The sequence below is a fragment of the Bubalus bubalis genome, chromosome 11, assembly GCF_019923935.1.
Source record: "Bubalus bubalis isolate 160015118507 breed Murrah chromosome 11, NDDB_SH_1, whole genome shotgun sequence".
Lineage (NCBI taxonomy): Eukaryota > Metazoa > Chordata > Mammalia > Artiodactyla > Bovidae > Bubalus > Bubalus bubalis.
Window position 1 is genome coordinate 73298294 of NC_059167.1, and position 17989 is coordinate 73316282.

At 41.9% G+C, this 17989-nt stretch overlaps 1 protein-coding gene and 1 long non-coding RNA gene across 5 annotated transcripts in view; both read left to right on the forward strand.

The window, feature by feature from the left end:
• Positions 1 to 17989, forward strand: part of SCG5 (secretogranin V) — a 56971-nt gene that overhangs the window by 21733 nt on the left and 17249 nt on the right. For all 4 annotated transcript variants that reach the window (XM_044925238.2, XM_025295964.3, XM_006048188.4 and 1 more), the window contains exon 3: positions 17520 to 17669. In XM_044925238.2, coding sequence (XP_044781173.1) covers positions 17520 to 17669 — 150 coding nt within the window. The remainder of the gene's footprint in view (positions 1 to 17519; positions 17670 to 17989) is intronic.
• LOC123328118 lies at positions 3722 to 10934 on the forward strand. Its single transcript, XR_006542914.2, has 2 exons — positions 3722 to 3962; positions 10234 to 10934. It is a non-coding gene; the product is annotated as an uncharacterized LOC123328118 (long non-coding RNA).

Sequence of the window (17989 nt, forward strand, 5' to 3'; positions counted from 1 at the left end):
CCACACACCAGATTTTGAAGGCAATACCATAAATAAATAAAAGAATGCAAAATATCTCATCAGCCCTTATTTATGAAATGATAGCAATTTGCATTTATTGGGATACATTTTTTAAAATTAAACTTCATCTGTTCTTTATTTTTTGAAATAAGGCTACTAGACAATTTAAAATTAACTATGTAGCTTTCATCATATTTCTGTAGGATAGCACTGCTATCTACTATTGCAAGTAAAGGAGGGGCTATGAAATTTGTTTCTCATCAGTAGTTCTAGTTAAAATTTTGGTTTTAGAGTGGGTGGGGAGGTTGAAGCCATTTCAAAATTTTTTAAATTGTTTTTTAAGGCTGTTTTAAAATGTAAGTCTGGGTTTATGAATGAATTTGAATTATGCTTTCTTCACTCTTGGGACCATGTGTGGGTAAGAAAGACTGCCGTTTCTAAGGTTCAGAAGGAACTTGTGATCTATGATTTCAGTGTTGCATGGCTCGTGTCTCTCTTCTGTCCGCCGTGGTGGGAGCTGCTTCCATTTCCACACACTTTGTGACAATCAACTTCATGTCTCCTCCAGCATGCCAGGGGGCCCTAGCTCTGGGTATGGCACTTGGCACTTAGTTTATACTAAGTAATGAAGATAGAATAAGTAGCTAAGCATTTTTTACTGGTTTTGATGTTGTCATATTATTTTTTAAATTGACAGTTTAAATTTCTATTTTTTTGCTATTATGGATTAACGTCTCTCTGAACATTGAGTACAAGCTTTTGTGGGGGGAATATGTTTTCATTTCTGTTGGGTATATATCAATACCTAGACCTGGAACAGTTGGGTCATAGGATAGCTCTGTGGAACTGTTTGAGAAGCTGCCAGATTGTTTCCCAAAGCAGCTGCCTCCTGGTATTGATACATTCCCATCAGCAGTATGTGAGGATGTGGTTTCATTCTTAACTATTGCCAGGAAGAGATTACATGGATACAAAAGGAATAAGTTGGGAATATTTGTGTGAGATAGGAAGACTACAGACCAGAAACACTATATACCAAACGTTTGCAGGAGATTTAGTCCAAGTGCCCCTCCTTCCTCCAACACACATACCACCTGCCCTCTCCTCCTGAGGTTAGAATTCAGAAACAATAAAAAGAAAGAAAAAAGGTAACAGCTGCTTAGAAACTCAGAAAAGAATGTCCTGCGAAGAGATCACTGTTTGTCCAAAACAAATGCTTATGCTAGCTCTTTATAAAAATGCTTAGTTACTTACGGCAGCTTTGGATGGAGAAAGGGAAATAGGGACTATATCATGCAGGTACCAATTAGTAAGACTAAGTGGGAGTGTTCTTTGTCATGGCCCAAAAGCCTTCTCTGACCCCAATTCAGTTCCTTTGTCTTAATCTACTGACAAGGGGGCTGACATATGAAATGATTAGATTCCTGAGCCAGGTTGCTGCTCCTCTGGCCAGTGCAGAACCTCAGAAAGTTGACGACTCCAAGCAAGTGGAGTGCCAAGCCCTATCACCTCTCCCATCTCCATCCCATTCAGAATGGACCCATCATGGTCTCTGCTGCCCCTTATTCACACTTCCTTCTCAGTGTGTTCCCAGTGGCCTGCTCCCCCTGTAACACTCAAACTTTATCAAAGAGCTAAAGTCCGGGGCAGAGGACCACCTCCATGATCATGAGGACTTGCTGTTGATTTCACCTATTGGCTCACCCATTCAGTGCTTCCCTATTTTATGCTTCTGCAGACATCCTTCCCTGATGGCTTAGACGGTAAAGAATTTGCCTGCAAGGTAGGAGACCCAGGTTCGATCCCTGGGTGGGGAAGATCCCCTGGAGAAGAAAATGGCAACCCACTCCAGTATTCTTGCCTGGAGGATTCCATGGACAGAGGAGCCTGGTGGGCTACGGTTCATAGGGTCCCAAAGAGTTGGACATGACTGAATGAATAACACTTTCACTTCACTTTCAGACATCCCTTATTTTCTTTTGTGTTGGAAGCTATTTCCTTGGATGCTCAGTCTCTAACTGTGAATGTTGTAGCCATTTCCTTGGTTCTGGTTTGGCCTCTGAGGTCTTCCTTACATTGATTTTTGCCTGCCTACCTGGATCATCACTGCCATTGCCCTTTCTCCTGACCTGAGAACCTGACGTAGCCTGCTTGTTTCTTTGGCTGGTACCCCAGGGGGCCGGGGACTCCTGTTAGTGAAGTCATGAACTTCAGTTAAAATAATTACCCCAGGAATTCTATAATGTGCAAAGATATTATACTGGAGCAGAATACCATGTGTTAATTCATACTCATTAGAGACCCTCACCCACAGGAATGACACCCAGGACTTGTCACATCACTGAGAACGGAGATGTGGGGCCTGGATTTTGGACAGAGGATGTCTTCAGTAAGTGAAGTTTCAGAAAGGAAGATGTAGTTGGGAGCTTTGAGTAACTGGAGACAACAGGACTCTAGGTGGAACCAGGTGCTGGAGGCTCCAAGTTCATAGTTTGCCTTTTTTTTTTAAACCAATATCCTCACCTAATACCCATCCCTACCCCAATTTTGTGTTGTTATTGTTCAGTCGCTAAGTCATGTCCAACTCTGCAACCCCATGGACTGCAGCACCCCAGGCTTCCCTGTCCTTCACTATTTACCAGAGTTTGCTCAAACTCATGTCCATCATCTCATCCTTTTTCACCCCCTTCTTCTCCTGGCCTCAATCTTTCCCAGCATCAGGGTCTTTTCCAATGAGTCGGCTCTTTGCATCAGGTGGCCAAAATATTATAGCGTCAGCTTCAGCATCAGTCTTTCCAGTGAATATTGAGGGTTGATTTCCTTTAGGATTGACTGATTTGATCTCTTTGCAGTCCAAGGGACTCTTCAAGAGTCTTCAAGAGAACAATTTGAAAGCATCAAATCTTCAGTGCTCAGCCTTCTTTATGGTCCAACTCTCAAATCCATACATGATTCCTAGAAAAATCATAGCTTTGACTATATGGACCATTGTCGGCAAAGTGATGTCTCTGCTTTGTAATACACTGTCTAGATTTGTCATAGCTTTTCTTCCAAGGAGCAAGTATCTTAATTTTGTGGCTGCAGTCACCATCTGCTGTGATTTTGAATCCTGAGAAAAGAAAATCTGTCACTGTTTCCACTTTTGCTCCATCTATTTGCCATGAAGTGATGGGACCAGTTTTGCTTATATGTCCCATTATTTTTTCAACATTAGTTGATACCTTAACTTAAGCTCCACTACCTCCCAATCAAGTCACATAATTTCAGCAAGAATCACAGACTACAGGTTTTAAATGACCCCAAATTGGCTCTAACCTCAGTACAAAAACATACCTGGTCTCCATACAAATTGCTAAATAGAGACTTCATTTCAGGCAGCAAATAAATTTACACGAAGGGACTGGAAATGCTACAATGTAAATTACCTGTTAAAACGATTTTTTCAAAACCCACAAAATTCACAGCTATCCTGAAAATGCCTCATTTTCAAATTAATGCATTTTACTTTAATTTGGGGTTTGAGGTGTACATGTTGGGAAGGGGCGGGGCTTGTGGCAGCTGCAGGCAAATGAGTTAAATTCACAGAATAGAATTTGAACTTTTGCAAATGAGTAAACAGCCAAAACAAACACCGCTTTGGAAAAAAATACACATTTTCTCCTTTTGAAAAGCAAGCAATGCCTAAGCAAAATACCTTAAAAGTGAACTAAAAAGCTTTTCTAAAATAAACAACTCTGCTTGTGATCCTAAATTGGGACCATATGGACATGTGAAAGCTACAAATGCGCTACATTTCGACTCCGAGTTTCTGCCTTCACTGTTTGCGTGCCTCCGAGTAGATGCTGATAATGTTGCCTTTGGTCCCAAAGGAACCTGAGATTCTTAGCTCCTAGGATGAGGGAGCAAGCAGAAGAAAGAAAAGGAATGAAAACAAATGCCTTTCAAGACAAAATATCTGAACAGTGAGTTCTATTTTTGCTTCCTTGCCAGCAGGCGAGACTCAATTCAAATCTCTCCGGCACATATAGGATGATGCCAGCAAAATGGAGTGCATTTTCCAGGGACGCTGGCTACGTGGGGAAGTCCCTGTTGAGGAACCAGGCTCACACTCAGAACATTAGGATAGCTTTAGCAAGCCGCCTGGACTAGCCCCCTGCCCTGGGGCAAATCAATGAATAAGCCAATTCAGCATAGATAGAATCATTCCTTTGTTTTTCTCAATTACCAAATGTTGTGTGCTTTGGGGTCACTTGTCATGAGTTTAGAGAATGTGAATATTGCAACATAAGTCCTCACCATTCTAAACAGCTTAAACTGAATTCCATTACTAGGGAGGAGAATTGAAGACATAGCATCCCTCACTAATTGTACATGATTAGAGGCTATTTTCTCATCCTAGGGTGAGTCTTTCTTTTCTCCCACAGTGCTCATGGTCGGTTCCATGAAACTGGCACTTATATTAGGTGTGTATTTATGTGGACATGTTTTGTTTCCTATAACCGGATAGCAAATCCTTGATAAAGAGTTGATGCTGCCTGGTTGGGGAGGGGGCGGTGTGCTTGAAAACAATGAGTGAAATGAGTTCAAGCATTACTTTTTTAGTTTTCAGTGAACGAGGATGCACTACTGTTAATAAAGAGTTCAGCTGTTTTTGAGCCCTTGTTGCTAACTGCCCCAGGTACAGAACTGTGGGCATCAGAATGAAAAATATGTAGGATCGTGAATCTGGCCTCTGTTAATTGTGCTATTAGGAAATATTGATTGGATAATGGAAGAAGTTTACATTTATTGAGTGCTCATTACATTCCAGGCACTTAGTTATGCATTTAGCATCTTATGCCCAAGTTAAAAAGGGTTTGGGATATCATCAGATGCCTGACAACATGTGGATTTGAACCTGAACAAAGGGAAGCTATAAAGTTTCTTAATATATCAGGTGCTCTCTTTGTGTGCATGTGTGCCTAGTCGCTCTGCTGCAGCTGCTGCTAAGTCGCTTCAGTCGTGTCCGACTCTGTGAGACCCCATAGACGGCAGCCCACCAGGCTCCTCCATCCCTGGGATTCTCCAGGCAAGAACACTGGAGTGGGTTGCCATTTCCTTCTCCAATGCATGAAAGTGAAAGTGAAACGGAAGTCACTCAATCATGTCTGACTCTTTGCGACCCCATGGACTACAGTCTACCAAGGCTCCTCAGTCCATGGGATTTTCCAGGCAAGTGTACTGGAGTGGGGTGCCATTGCCTTCTCCGGCCTAGTCGCTCAGTCGTGTGCAACTCGTGCAACCCCATGGACTGTAGCCCACCAGTCCCCTCTGATTATGGGATCTTTCAGGCAAGAATACTGAATGGGGTTGTCATTTCCTTCTCCAGGGGATCTTTCCAACCCAGGGACTGAAGCTGCATCTCCTCTGTCTCCTGCATTGCAGGCATATTCTTTACCCAGGCTTGTCTGTGGATCCTCAGTAAATGAAAATTAGTTGCTTTTCACAACTACATTTGACCTTTAGGACTCTCATTTCTCACCAGGAATCAAGGCAAAAAAGGCTTTAATGCACAGAGTTAATTTTGAGAATGGATATGTACAGAAACTACTTTTTAAAAAATGTATTGAAGTGTAAATGCTGCTAAGTCACTTCAGTCGTGTCCAACTCTGTGCAACCCCATAGACGGCAGCCCACCAGGCTCCCCCGTCCCTGGGATTCTTCAGGCAAGAACACTGGAGTGGGTTGCCATTTCCTTCTCCAATGCATGAAAGTGAAAAGTGAAAGTGAAGTCGCTCAGTCGTGTCCGACTCTTAGCGACCCCATGGACTGCAACCCTCCAGGCTCCTCCGTCCATGGGATTTTCCAGGCAAGAGTACTGGAGTGGGGTGCTATTGAAGTGTAAATAAATACAGTAAATATTATAAATCAATATTATATTAATTTTTGTACAGCAAAGTGATTCAGTTATGCATATAAATCTATTTTCTTTTCCATATTCTTTTCCATTTTGGTTTTCTCATAGGATATTGGGTATAGTTCTCTGTGGTATACAGTAGGACCTTGTTGTTTATCCTTCCTATATATAATAGCTTGCATCTGCTAACCCCAGACTCCCAGTTCTTCTCTCCCCTACTGCTCTCCCCCTTGGCAACCGCAAGTCTGTTCTCCATGCCTCTATGTGAGTCTGCAGAAACTACTCTTAATCATTTTCATTTCTTCCTTTGAGCCCACTGAAATTACTGGGTTTGAAGGAAGAAGAAACAAAGGTTAGACATTAAAAATTTTAAAAATCCCACCCCTTAAGTTGGCTATTTCTTTCAGGTGTTTTCCCTCTTTAATAAGGGCTAAGTTGTTTCTTTCCAGCCCTTCCTCCTTGCTTCTACTGTTTGCTCCAGTACAGACAGTCCTGTGCATTGAAACTGCCTGAATGCTATGCTGAGAAACTCAGGCATGATTGTATAGGAGGTGACAGATTATAGGCATTCTCACTTTATTGCTCTGCACAAACGATGCAGGGTTTCGTTTTACTTTTTTTTTTTTAAAACAAATTGAAGGTTTGTAGCAACCCTGCATTGAACAAGCTGATCAGCACCATTTTCCCAACAGCATTTGCTCTTTTCTTGACTGTCACACTGAAAGGGAAAGTGAAAGTCGCTCAGTCGTGTCCGACTCTATAGTCCATTCGATTCTCCAGGCCAGAATCCTGGAGTGGGTAGCTTTTCCCTTCTCCAGGGGATCTTCCCAACCCAGGGATCAAACCCAGGTCTTCTCCATTGCAGGTGGATTCTCTACCAGCTAAACACAAGGAAATCCCAAGAATACTGGATTCACACTACTAGAAGCTTTTTCATTATCATATTTATTACAGTGATCTTTGTGACCACTATGACTTTCTGAAGGCTCTGATGATGGTTGGCATTTTCTAACAAAAATGTGTCTTTCTTTTTTTCAAGTGTGCCCTGATACCCACTCCAGTGTTCTTGCCTGAAGAATCCCAGGGACGGGGGAGCCTGGTGGGCTGCCATGTATGGGGTCGCACAGAGTCGGACACAACTGAAGCAACTTAGCAGCAGCAGCCCTGATACCAGTTTTTTTTTTTTTTTTAATTTCAATTTTGTATTGGAGTATAGCTGGCTAACAATGTGGTGATAGTTTCAGATACACAGCAGAGAAGATCCGTGATACATGGTAAGAATGTATGTATCTTCCTAATGAAGGTATGTACATTGTTTTTTTAAACATATGCTTTGCACACCTAATAGACTACAGTACGGTGTGAACATCACTTTTATATGCACTGGGAAACCAAAACATTTGTGTGACTGGCTTCATTGTGATATTTACTTGATAGCGGTGGTCTGGAACCAAGCCCGCCACATCCCCAAGGCCTGCCTAGGGTCCTCCAAGTTGAGAGGGGATGGCACTTTTTGTAAAAGTGTGTGTGTTTACAGGTTGTGAGGTAAACACCACAAACCTTCAGGGCCAGCCAGCCCTTCCTCATTAAGGCCCCCTGTGTCCCCTCACGTCCAGCCGGTGCTGCCCTGTCAAAGGGTCCACACCTGCTCTGCAGCCTCAGAAACCACTCTCAGGCACCCTGCCCGCCTCACTTTACCTTCTTCCTCAGCCCCTGGGGGAGAATGCCCAGGTGGCTCAGTGGTAAAGAATCCACCTGCAAGTGCAGGAGAGGTAAGTTCCATCCCTGGGTGGGGAAGATCCCCTGGAGGAGGAAGTGGCAACCCATTTCAGTATTCTTGCCTGGGAAGTCCCATGGACAGAGGAGCCTGGCGGGCCACAAACCATAGGGTTGCAAAGAGTCAGACACGACTGAGCACGCACACCTCAAAAATGTCAGCCCCACCGGGGCCTTTGTTGTCTCCACTTTCTTTCCTCTTTCTCTGCTGCCCCCTCCTTTGTACCTTTGAAGGGAAAACAAAGGAGGGCTACACTCATTGGAATCACCTGACTGCTTCAGTCTCCCAGACTGTGAACAAAAGGAAAGCTGGTCATTGCTTTATAAATGATGTATGGAGACACGCGGAGGAATGAAGGCCCAGACCGCAGTGTATTTTTAGCGTCTGCTGTTTGTGGTAACATAAGTGAAAACTGCTGGATGCCTTCCCTTCAGCTGAATGGCTGGTATTCAGGCGAGTGTGCCCGCTGCCTGCCAGACTCTCCTCACGGAACTCCCTCTTTATGAGGTGGGTGACTGGCTCCTTGGCACCAGGCTGCCCCACCACAATTCTCCTTTATTGCCCAGTCGCATGGCTCCCCAGGGGCCCCAGCATGGGGCTGCGGGTGAGACTGCTGGCCGCGAGCTTGTCAGGGTGTTACCAGATTGCAAAGCAGAGTCTGCAGGGCAGGGGCTGTGTCTGGATGCTCTAAACCTTCTGGCATGAGGCTGGCACTCAGACACGCAGGAACCACAATGGTGAGGCCCGTGGCTGGCGCCCCATCTCAGAGTCATTCTGCTGGTGCCTGGCTCGAGTAGGGTGTCGACCCCCACTGGTCGCTGACACTCTGGAGCCTCAGAGTGAGATAGAAAATATGAGAGAGGCCTCTCTTATGTCGAGAGGTCATTCTACCAATGATTGCTCTCGAGCTAATCTTTGGAAAGGATCCGGATGGGCTGCCTGAGGCCCCATGGGGGCATGGAAACAGCCCTGGGATCCCAGGCTGCAAATAGCACTGACTGGCTGAGCAGCTTTAGGCAAGCAAGTAAAGGTCTCCCAGGACTCACTTGCTCACAGTTACGAGTAGTAACTCTTGTCCTACTGACCTCACTAAAACTTTTTAATAAAGATATTAAAGTAGTCTGAAACAATTGAAACCATAATGTTACAAAAAGGCAGGGGAGTGGTGCAGTCCCTGTTTATTGTCTTCATTTCTGACCAACCTTGACTTCTACCAAAACCATCCCGCTCTGACCCCAGCTTTTGCATCATGGGGCGACCCGTGGGGCTCCGCTTATTCCCTGAGAGGACGTTGCTTATTCCACGAGAACGTACCTTCATGCTTCGTGAGCGAGGTCTTTGCTTCCAGTCCCTACAGGATTAGTTTGAATGAAGAAGGGTACAGTGGGCTCCTTTTCTTGTGAAATGTGTGAGAGTGCCTCTATAATTGGAATAAAACTGTCTGTAAAGGGACTTCAGCTAGCTATAGTTCCCTTATCTGAAACCTTAAGTGACTTTCAAAAAGCCTCTCAGCGGCCACACTGAATGTCACAAACTCCACGAACCAAGATGGTCATGCCAACGTTCTCGGTGCTAATTTACTCTTAGTTTGCATCTAATTTGAGTAAGTCTGGCTCTCTCCTTTTCTAGCCCTTGATACTGAATGTATGGTTAATGGAGCAATAGCATCAACATCACCTGGGGGCTTGTTGGAAATGCAGTGTCAGGTCCATCCCTCATTTCTTGATCAGAGTCTACATTTTGACAGGATCCTCAAGTTACACATATGTGTGTGATAAAGCAAATTAGAAGACAAGACTTGCAGGACCTAGACCTACTATTTATTTATGCATTGTACTTTATTATGAAAAAGATTGAGGATGACTAGGATTAATAGCTTACAAAGAAGGAGAAGACAAAGAACTTTAAAAGCCCTAACAGCTGGGACCACTTATTACAGTTGTATTACTGTATACATTTTAATGCTCTGAGAACACACTGCTACAGCATTGTAGAGTCACGGATATTCCCAATAATAGTCCCAAAGTATCAAGAAGAGGTAAGGTCATATTCTGAAGTTGCTGTTCATAGAAGCAAAAGGGCTTAACATTTATTTGGCAAGAATGAAATATTTTCAGTCTATTCTAGAGACATTTATGGAGTGATATGGCCATGATGGAAACAGATAAATAAAGCATCATCACCGGATAGAATTAATTAATGAATTGCCTGAAATAATTTAAAAGCTGTAGTGAAAGATCCCATCTTTAACCAATAGCATTATTTTCCCAAATAAAGGGGCCTCTAGATTTTGGAAACTTCATGTGAAACAGAGCAGGACCCCCATGGTCCCTCCTGCTACCCCACCCCCACCATGACCTCTGCCTGCCTTTTGTCTGTGGAAAACTTTAGTCAAGGGATAAGTTTAATCAGAGAAATGAGAACTTGCAGAAACAAAGGCAAACAGTCAACAGAGACCAAATAATAATAACGTAGTCATTCAGCATAGTCAAGGACCTTTCTTTCTTTCTCAAGGGCTGTAGATAATATTCTGAGCCATATCCTGTGAGCTGTCTTACAGATACTAAAACATCAGGTGGAGAAGTTAACTACACGATGACCAGACTGTACCCAGGACATGAGCTGCTACAATTCTAGGAGCTGGCCTCAAAGAAACAGGAACAAATGGACCCTGGAACTGAAGGTTAACTGTCCCTGAAGCAATCAAGATGACACTGGTCAGAGCACCGATGACCAATTTGAAGATGACTGTCAGATCAGAGATGACTGTGCTGTTTCTGCATGTAGCCCCCTCCTTCTGTCTGTAAAAGCTCTGGCCCCACTAGTTGCTAGCTGGGGGGGAGTCGGCCGTTGGACAGATGTCCGCCCCTCTCCCCTACCCCTGGTTGCCAGCATCTGAAATGAAGCAACCTTTCCTTTCCACCAACCTGGCATGTTTATTGGCTTTTGGGCAGTGAGCAGCCAGATCCCTCCTCACCTGTCAGCAGGGCATAGACTCTTGACTCATCTCTCCCTTCTGCACTGTTTGAGATTTCTCTTATTTCTGCTCGTGTTGTGGCTGCTCCACCCCAATCTGTGTCACCTCTCCCATGAGTCTCAGCAGTAGTGTGTTATTAAGCCTTCTTAACTTCCCTCCAGTCTACCTTTGTACAGTGGCCTTCAGAAAGATGCTTGAGTACAGTGGATCTGGGGTAGAGGGCTGGGATTTTTAAAAATTCCACAAGTGATTCTGATGTGCACCCTTGGTGGGAAAGAGGGTTTTAAACTATCGATAAATTAATGCTCTACACAACATCCAATTATTATATCACTCTTCTTCCCATACAGCTTTGGTTGCTGTTTGTTATTATATCACTTCATAATTTTCTGCTTGGTATTGGCTGTCTCCCCTTCTATCTAGCTCCTCCCTTCCAAGCAGTGCTCATCACAGATGCTCAAATATTCCTTGCTCTCACCTACCTCTGTGCCCTACGTGTGGCTTTTCCTTCACCACCAATAAGGATGGATCCTGCTTTTCCTGCTTCAACTCAAGTGTCACCTCTTCCATGGAAGTTTTCCTGGAAGGGTCCCTATTTCCTGAATTTCCACACCATTTATAATACCATAATGAATACTATCAAGGAATGTATCTTATCATGGACCACTGGCTTGTTGTTTTGGTGCTGAACAACCAACTAGAATGAAGAACTAAGTAGGGAGCAGGAATCCTGTCTTTCACATTTGTATTTTCTATGGCCCAGAGCATAATCATTGGTACATTGCTTCTTGCAGGCAATCCTTCACATTGTAGATCTAGGTTAGATATTGCTTCTCTGCATACCTGTGACACCTCACTGTAACCCTGTCACATCATAACTCTGCATCTTAAATGTATTTCCTCTCTTTTTATTGAGGTATAGTTAATTTACAACCTTGTGTTAGTTTCAAGTGTACAGCAAAGTGATTCAGTTATATATATATATATATATATATCAGAGAAGGCAATGGTACCCCACTCCAGTACTCTTGCCTGGAAAATCCCATGGATGGAGGAGCCTGGTAGGCTGCAGTCCCTGGGGTTGCTAGGAGTCGGACACGACTGAGTGACTTCACTTTCACTTTTCACTTTCATGCAGTGGAGAAGGAAATGGCAGCCCACTCCAATGTTCTTGCCTGGAGAATCCCAGGGATGGGGGAGCCTGGTGGGCTGCCATCTCTGGGGTTGCACAGAGTCAGACACAACTGAAGCAACTTAGCAGCAGCATGTATACACACACACACACACACACACACGCACACACTTTTTCAGATTCCTTTCTATTACAGGTTATTATAAAATATTGAGTATAGTTTCTTGTGCTATAGAGTAGGTCCTTGTGGTTTACCTATTTTACATATTGTAGTGTGTATGTGTTAATCCCAAATTCCTAATTTATCTCTCCCCTCCTCCTGCTCTCCCTTTTGGTAGCTATTAGTTTGTTTTCCATGTGTGTGAGTCTATTTCTGTTTTGTAAATAAGTTCGCTTGTATCATTAAATGTGTGTTTCATTATATATCCCTTACAAAACTGTAAACTCTGTAAGAGCAGGGGTCATATTTACCTGGTTCATCACTGACCCTCTAGTCCATGTCTTGATGGTCATATATACTCAAGAAATATTTTTTTAAGCTGACTGAATAATAATTTTAAAATACGTTTGGTTTTTAGAGACAAATGGATCAGATAGTATCCATGGCATCCTAACAGTTTGATTGACTTGGTTTCAGGTGCAAAATAGAACAGCATAATCTAAACATTATACTGAACCAGTTAACTAGCATTTGATTGTATACTCAAGTATATAATTTTCTAGTTATTTTCTATATGTGGTTAGTTTTCTTGGCCGGCTTCCCTGATGGCTCAGGTAGTAAAGAATCTGCTTGCGAGATGTGGGAGACCTGGGTTTGATCAACCCAGGTTTTATCCCTGGGTTGGGAAGATTTCTTGGACAAGGGAATGGCAACCAACTCTAGTATTCTGGCCTAGAGAATTCCATGGACAGAGGAGCCTGGCAGGCTACAGTCCGTGGGGTCACAAAGAGTCAGACACGGCTGAACAACTAACACTTCCACTTTCTTATCTATAAAATTCAAGCTCTTGGAGAACAAAGGATAGCATTAAAAAAAATTTTTTTTTATTTTGTACTGTGGTCTAGTCGATTAACAATGTTGTGATAGTTCCAGTTGAAGAGCAAAGGGACTCAGCCATACATATATATGTATCCCTTCTTCCCTAAACTCCCCTCTACCCATCCAGGTGCAAAAGATAGAATTTTTTTTTTTTAATTTCCATCTAACTCCCATAGTTGCTCAGTGAGTATTTCTTGATTTGATGTAATTAAATGTAGTTTTAAAAGAGCCTGTGTTATATCTGCCTGGTGCTAAACATCTGTTGCTCCCTAACAAGTGTGCCATTCATTCTAATGGCTCTGGTGCACAGAGGTAAACAGAGCCTTGGCAGGCCTTCCATAAAGGAAACCGTGTTTGCTCCCTTCATTAATTACTAGTGGAGCATTAAGACATGCATCTCCCTGAAGCCAAGTTGGATAATTCCTGGCACTTAAGCCTAGGGTGCTTTCAAAAGTTGAGACATGTATTGACACACCAGAAGGCATGCCCTATAGCAATCACCAAGGTGGCTCTAATGCCAAGATGGTATAAAGCCTCAGATATATCAATACCAAGCATACTGGTCTGTCTCTTTAAACTTTTGTGGGTCTTTCTTGGGTTAATGTGAGATAATAAATGTGAATTTCTAGAATGTCTCTGAAGGCAGGCACCTCAGTATGAATTGGAAAAATCTTCAGAGAGATACAGAAAGTTTAAAAATAAAATGATCAAAGGTTCACCAAACAAAACAGCCGAATGAAAGTGGCAATGCTAATAGCAGAAATATGTGTCAAGATATGATTTGTCAATTGTTAATTTTGCCAGTTAATGACAATTAAAATGAATTTATACTCTTGGACATAGCAATTAGCATAGCATCAAAATGCTAAAGCAAAAACAATAAGAAATAAAAGATACTGACAGACACTTATTGGTAGTAATAAATTTTGACACAGCCACCAGATTATGATAGATAAAATATGAATAAGGACATAAAAGAATGTGATTAATAATGTTGGCTATATTTATGGATTATATAAAAATACATCTTAAATACTCACATGGAAAATTTACAAAAATAATACCTTTCTTTAAAAATGCAGAAATTTTGTGTGCTACTCACTCAGTGAGCTATAATATAAACATAAACCAAAAAACCCAGTTACTTTATGGTGTCTATATTTGGAAGCTAGAGGAATTTGGAATTAAAGGAGGTACAATTAACCTTTTAAGAATTAAGACTCTGCACTTCCACTGCAGGGGGCATGGGTTTGATCCCTGGTTGGGGAACTAAGATACCACAAGCCATGCTATGTGGTCAAAACAAAACAAAACAAAAAAAAAAAACCAAAAGAATAAATGTTAAGCATAATAAATTAAGACAGAAAGATGCAATGTGACTTCAAAGAGACAATAGTATTCCCAGGACACTAGGAGCTAGCCATGATCCTACAGAATATATTAATATTTCCAAAGGAAAAATATGTGTTGATCTAAATGGGAGTTGATTCAACCAACAAAGAGGGAAAAAAGCAAGTGTCAGAGGTTTATGCCTTGGCACAACTTGTCCAGGGGAAAAGGGAGACTCACCTAGCTCGACTTAAGTAACATAACCCATTGGCAAGACCATTCTTCCTGTGAAGGTGAAAGTATGGTTACTTTATGCTGTGCTGTGATTAGTCACTTTAGTCGTGTCTGACTCTTTGCAACCCCCAGAGACTGCAACCTGCCAGGCTACTCTGTCCCTGGGGATTCTCCAGGCAAGAATACTGGAGTGGGTTGCATGCCCTCCTCCAGGGGATCTTTCCAACCCAGGGTTCAAACCCAGGTCTCCCACGTTGCAGGCAGATTCTTTACTGTCTGAGCCACCAGGGAACCCCAAGAATACGAGTGGATAGTCTATCCCTTGTCCACAGGATTTTCCCGACCTAGGAATAGAACCAGGGTCTCCTGCACTGCGGGTGAATTCTTTACCAGCTGAACTACCTGATTTTGTTTCTAGTTTCATGCACATCAAGCAAGCACATTTTGATTTTCCCTTTTGTGTTTAGGTCTATGTACATAGTGATTACGCAGCAAGGCAGCTGTGTCATGATACAGCTAATAAATAGGAATTCATTCCTGAAATGGCTGCTGTAGTGTTGGAAAAGTAAGATTCCTGAGCCTTATAGGATATTAAGGCTGCAAGAGAAGAGTCTGGAAATTAACATACATTATATTTAAGTAAAGGGCTTCCCGGGTGGCGCAGAGGTAAAGAATCCACCTTCCAATGCAAGAGATGCAGGAGACAGAGTTCGATCCCAGGGCTGGGAAAATCCCCTAGAGAAGGAAATGGCAACCCACTCCAGTATTCCTGCCTGGAGAATCCCACGCACTGAGGAGCCTAGCAGGCTACAGTCCATAGGGTTGCAAAGAGTCAGACATGACTGAGCGACGGAGCACAAGCAGGATATTTAAGTAAAGCAAGTTAATCAACATGAACCTACATTTCTTATTCACTGCTGTGCCTTGGTGTTCCGAGCAGGCTTGGTATCTACGGGGCAACTAAATATTTGTTGAAGGGATGGAATATGTAGAGAAGGACAGAATCACTAAGCAAGTGCCGATAGGATAATTGGTTAATTATTTTACATGCCCTAAAACACACAGTGTATATATATATCAGAGTTAGCTTTTTTCTTTTTTTGGAAGTATAGTTGACTTGCAATATTATATTAGTTTCAGGTGCACAACCTAGTGATTCCATATCTTCATAGATTACATGCCATACAAATTTATTATAATCTATTGTCTGTATTCCGTGTGCTGTATACTGCATACCTTTGACTTATTTTATAACTGCAGTTTGCGTGATTCCCTTCCTCTGCTTTCATTCAACCCCTTGCCACCCCCATTCCCCTCTGGCAACGATTAGTTTGCTCTCTGTATCTGAATCTGTTTCTATTCTGTTATTTTTTTCATTTGTTTTGTTTCTGAGATTTCATATATAGGTGAGAGCATATAGTATTTCACTTAGTTTAATACCCTCCGGGTCCATCTATGTTGTCATATGGCTGAGTAATATTCCACTGACTGACGTTCTCTCTCTCTCTCTCTCTCTATATATATATATATATATATATACACACGTATATACACACACACATCTTCTTTATCCATTCATCTGTTGATTCATTCAGTTGCTTTCATATCTTGGCTATTGTAAATAATGCTGCAGTAAATATTGGACTGCATATATCTTTTTGAATTCGTGTTTTCATTTTCTTTGGATAAATACCCAGGAGTTGAATTGCTCAATCACATGGCAGTTCTGTTTTTCATTTTTTCAGGAACCTCAACAGTGTTTTCACAGTGGCTGTACCAAAGAGTTAATTTTAAAAATAGAAAACTGAAATATCTAAATACTGATAGTACTTTTGTGAAGGGCCAATAGTTTTGTAAGTTTGGAAGGTGAGAGGAGATCATGAAGGATAACAACAACGAACCTACATAAGTTTTAAAAACGTATGTTAGCAAACTATTACAAATATAATATCCAGAAGTCAGTCAGACAACATGGAAAGTGTTTGCAGGAAATGTAATGGCCAAAGACTTGATACCTTTATTATGTAAAATGTTCTTGAAAGTTGATAAGAGAAACACTAAAATTCCAAGAGCATAAACAGACAACTCACAGAAAAGAAATTAAATCGGGTAAATAAACATGGAAAAAAATCGACTGAGCTAGAAATCAAAGACATTCAAAAGGAAACAGTACTTTTTCTAAAAGCCTTTAAAATTAGCAAAGAAAACATAAAACTTTATTTTTGTAAAACCCAATACTGGTTAAGATGTATAAATATAGAATTCTCAGATTTTGTTGATATTTTATAAATTGGTACCTCCTTTCTGGAAAACAGTTTGGCAATATAATATAAAGAGTCATAAAAATATTTATAGCCTTTGACCCAGTAATTTGACTTCTGGGAATCTTTCCTGAGGAAAACTAATCCAAAATATGGAAAAAATTAAATGCCTAAGAGCAAATTGGGAAACACTAAACATCCCACAATGGGGGAATGATTAATATGTTGTGGTGGAATCACTGGATTGAAGACTACATGGTCATTTATACTCAGGGGGATAGAGACCATGCAGCCACATGCTCTAATAGTAAATGAAAAATGAACAAATGGATAGAAAAAGATGCACAGGTAAGAAAAGATTGAAATAAATACACCCAATTTTAAGTGGTTGATCTAGAATGGGAGAAAGTCAAATATTTTTTTCTTCATCTCCCTTCTCCTGGTAATTGGTTGTCATTCAGCCTGTTCTTTTATCTGGATGCCAGTTGCGCCCTTTTCTCTTCCCTGAGCCCCGTGCCCAACTTGCAAAGCCCAGCCCTTCTGTGTCAGTGCCACTCAAGCTCCAACTTGTCCAAAAGTCCTCCCGTCCTCTCAGCCTAATGGAACTCTCCCTCTACTCTGTTCCAAATACTGTATTTTAACATGTCCAGTATAGCACATATACAGTGTACCCTGAGTGGAAATGATCTTTGTGCAGTTTGTGCCTGTTTCCACAATGAAAATTTTAACCCCCTAAGGGGCAGGAACTATTGTATTTCCTTTTCTCTCTCCACAGCATAGAACACAGTACTTTGCTTGTATGGTATGCCTGAATAAATAGTAGTTGAAATGAATAACATTGCCCTGAAATGATCTACTTTTGATTTCCTGGCAGGTGGAGCTCATGAAGGTCTGCAACACTTGGGTCCCTTTGGCAACATCCCAAACATCGTAGCAGAGTTGACCGGTGACAACATTCCTAAGGACTTCAGTGAGGACCAGGGCTACCCAGACCCTCCAAACCCCTGTCCCGTTGGAAAAACAGGTAGTGGGCATTAGTGGGCACGTTCCTGGGTTCCCATGAAAGGTAGGAGCTTTTGGAGGAAATTAAAAATGCTAACATTGGCTACATATGTTTGGAGAAATAGTATTTCTAGTCCCATGAGCCCCTATGTATTTATTTGTAGGTGGATTGGAAAGGGAAGTTGATTTTAGAACTCTTGGTGAATTCTGGTGTTCAGATATACCTGCAGAGGACTCTCTTGCCAAGGCTTCATGTTCTCTCTCCCTCTTTGGGAATTGATGCTCTTTTCTGCATGTGCTTCATTTTTAATAAAATAGAGGGTTTTCTCTTTTTTCCTCTCT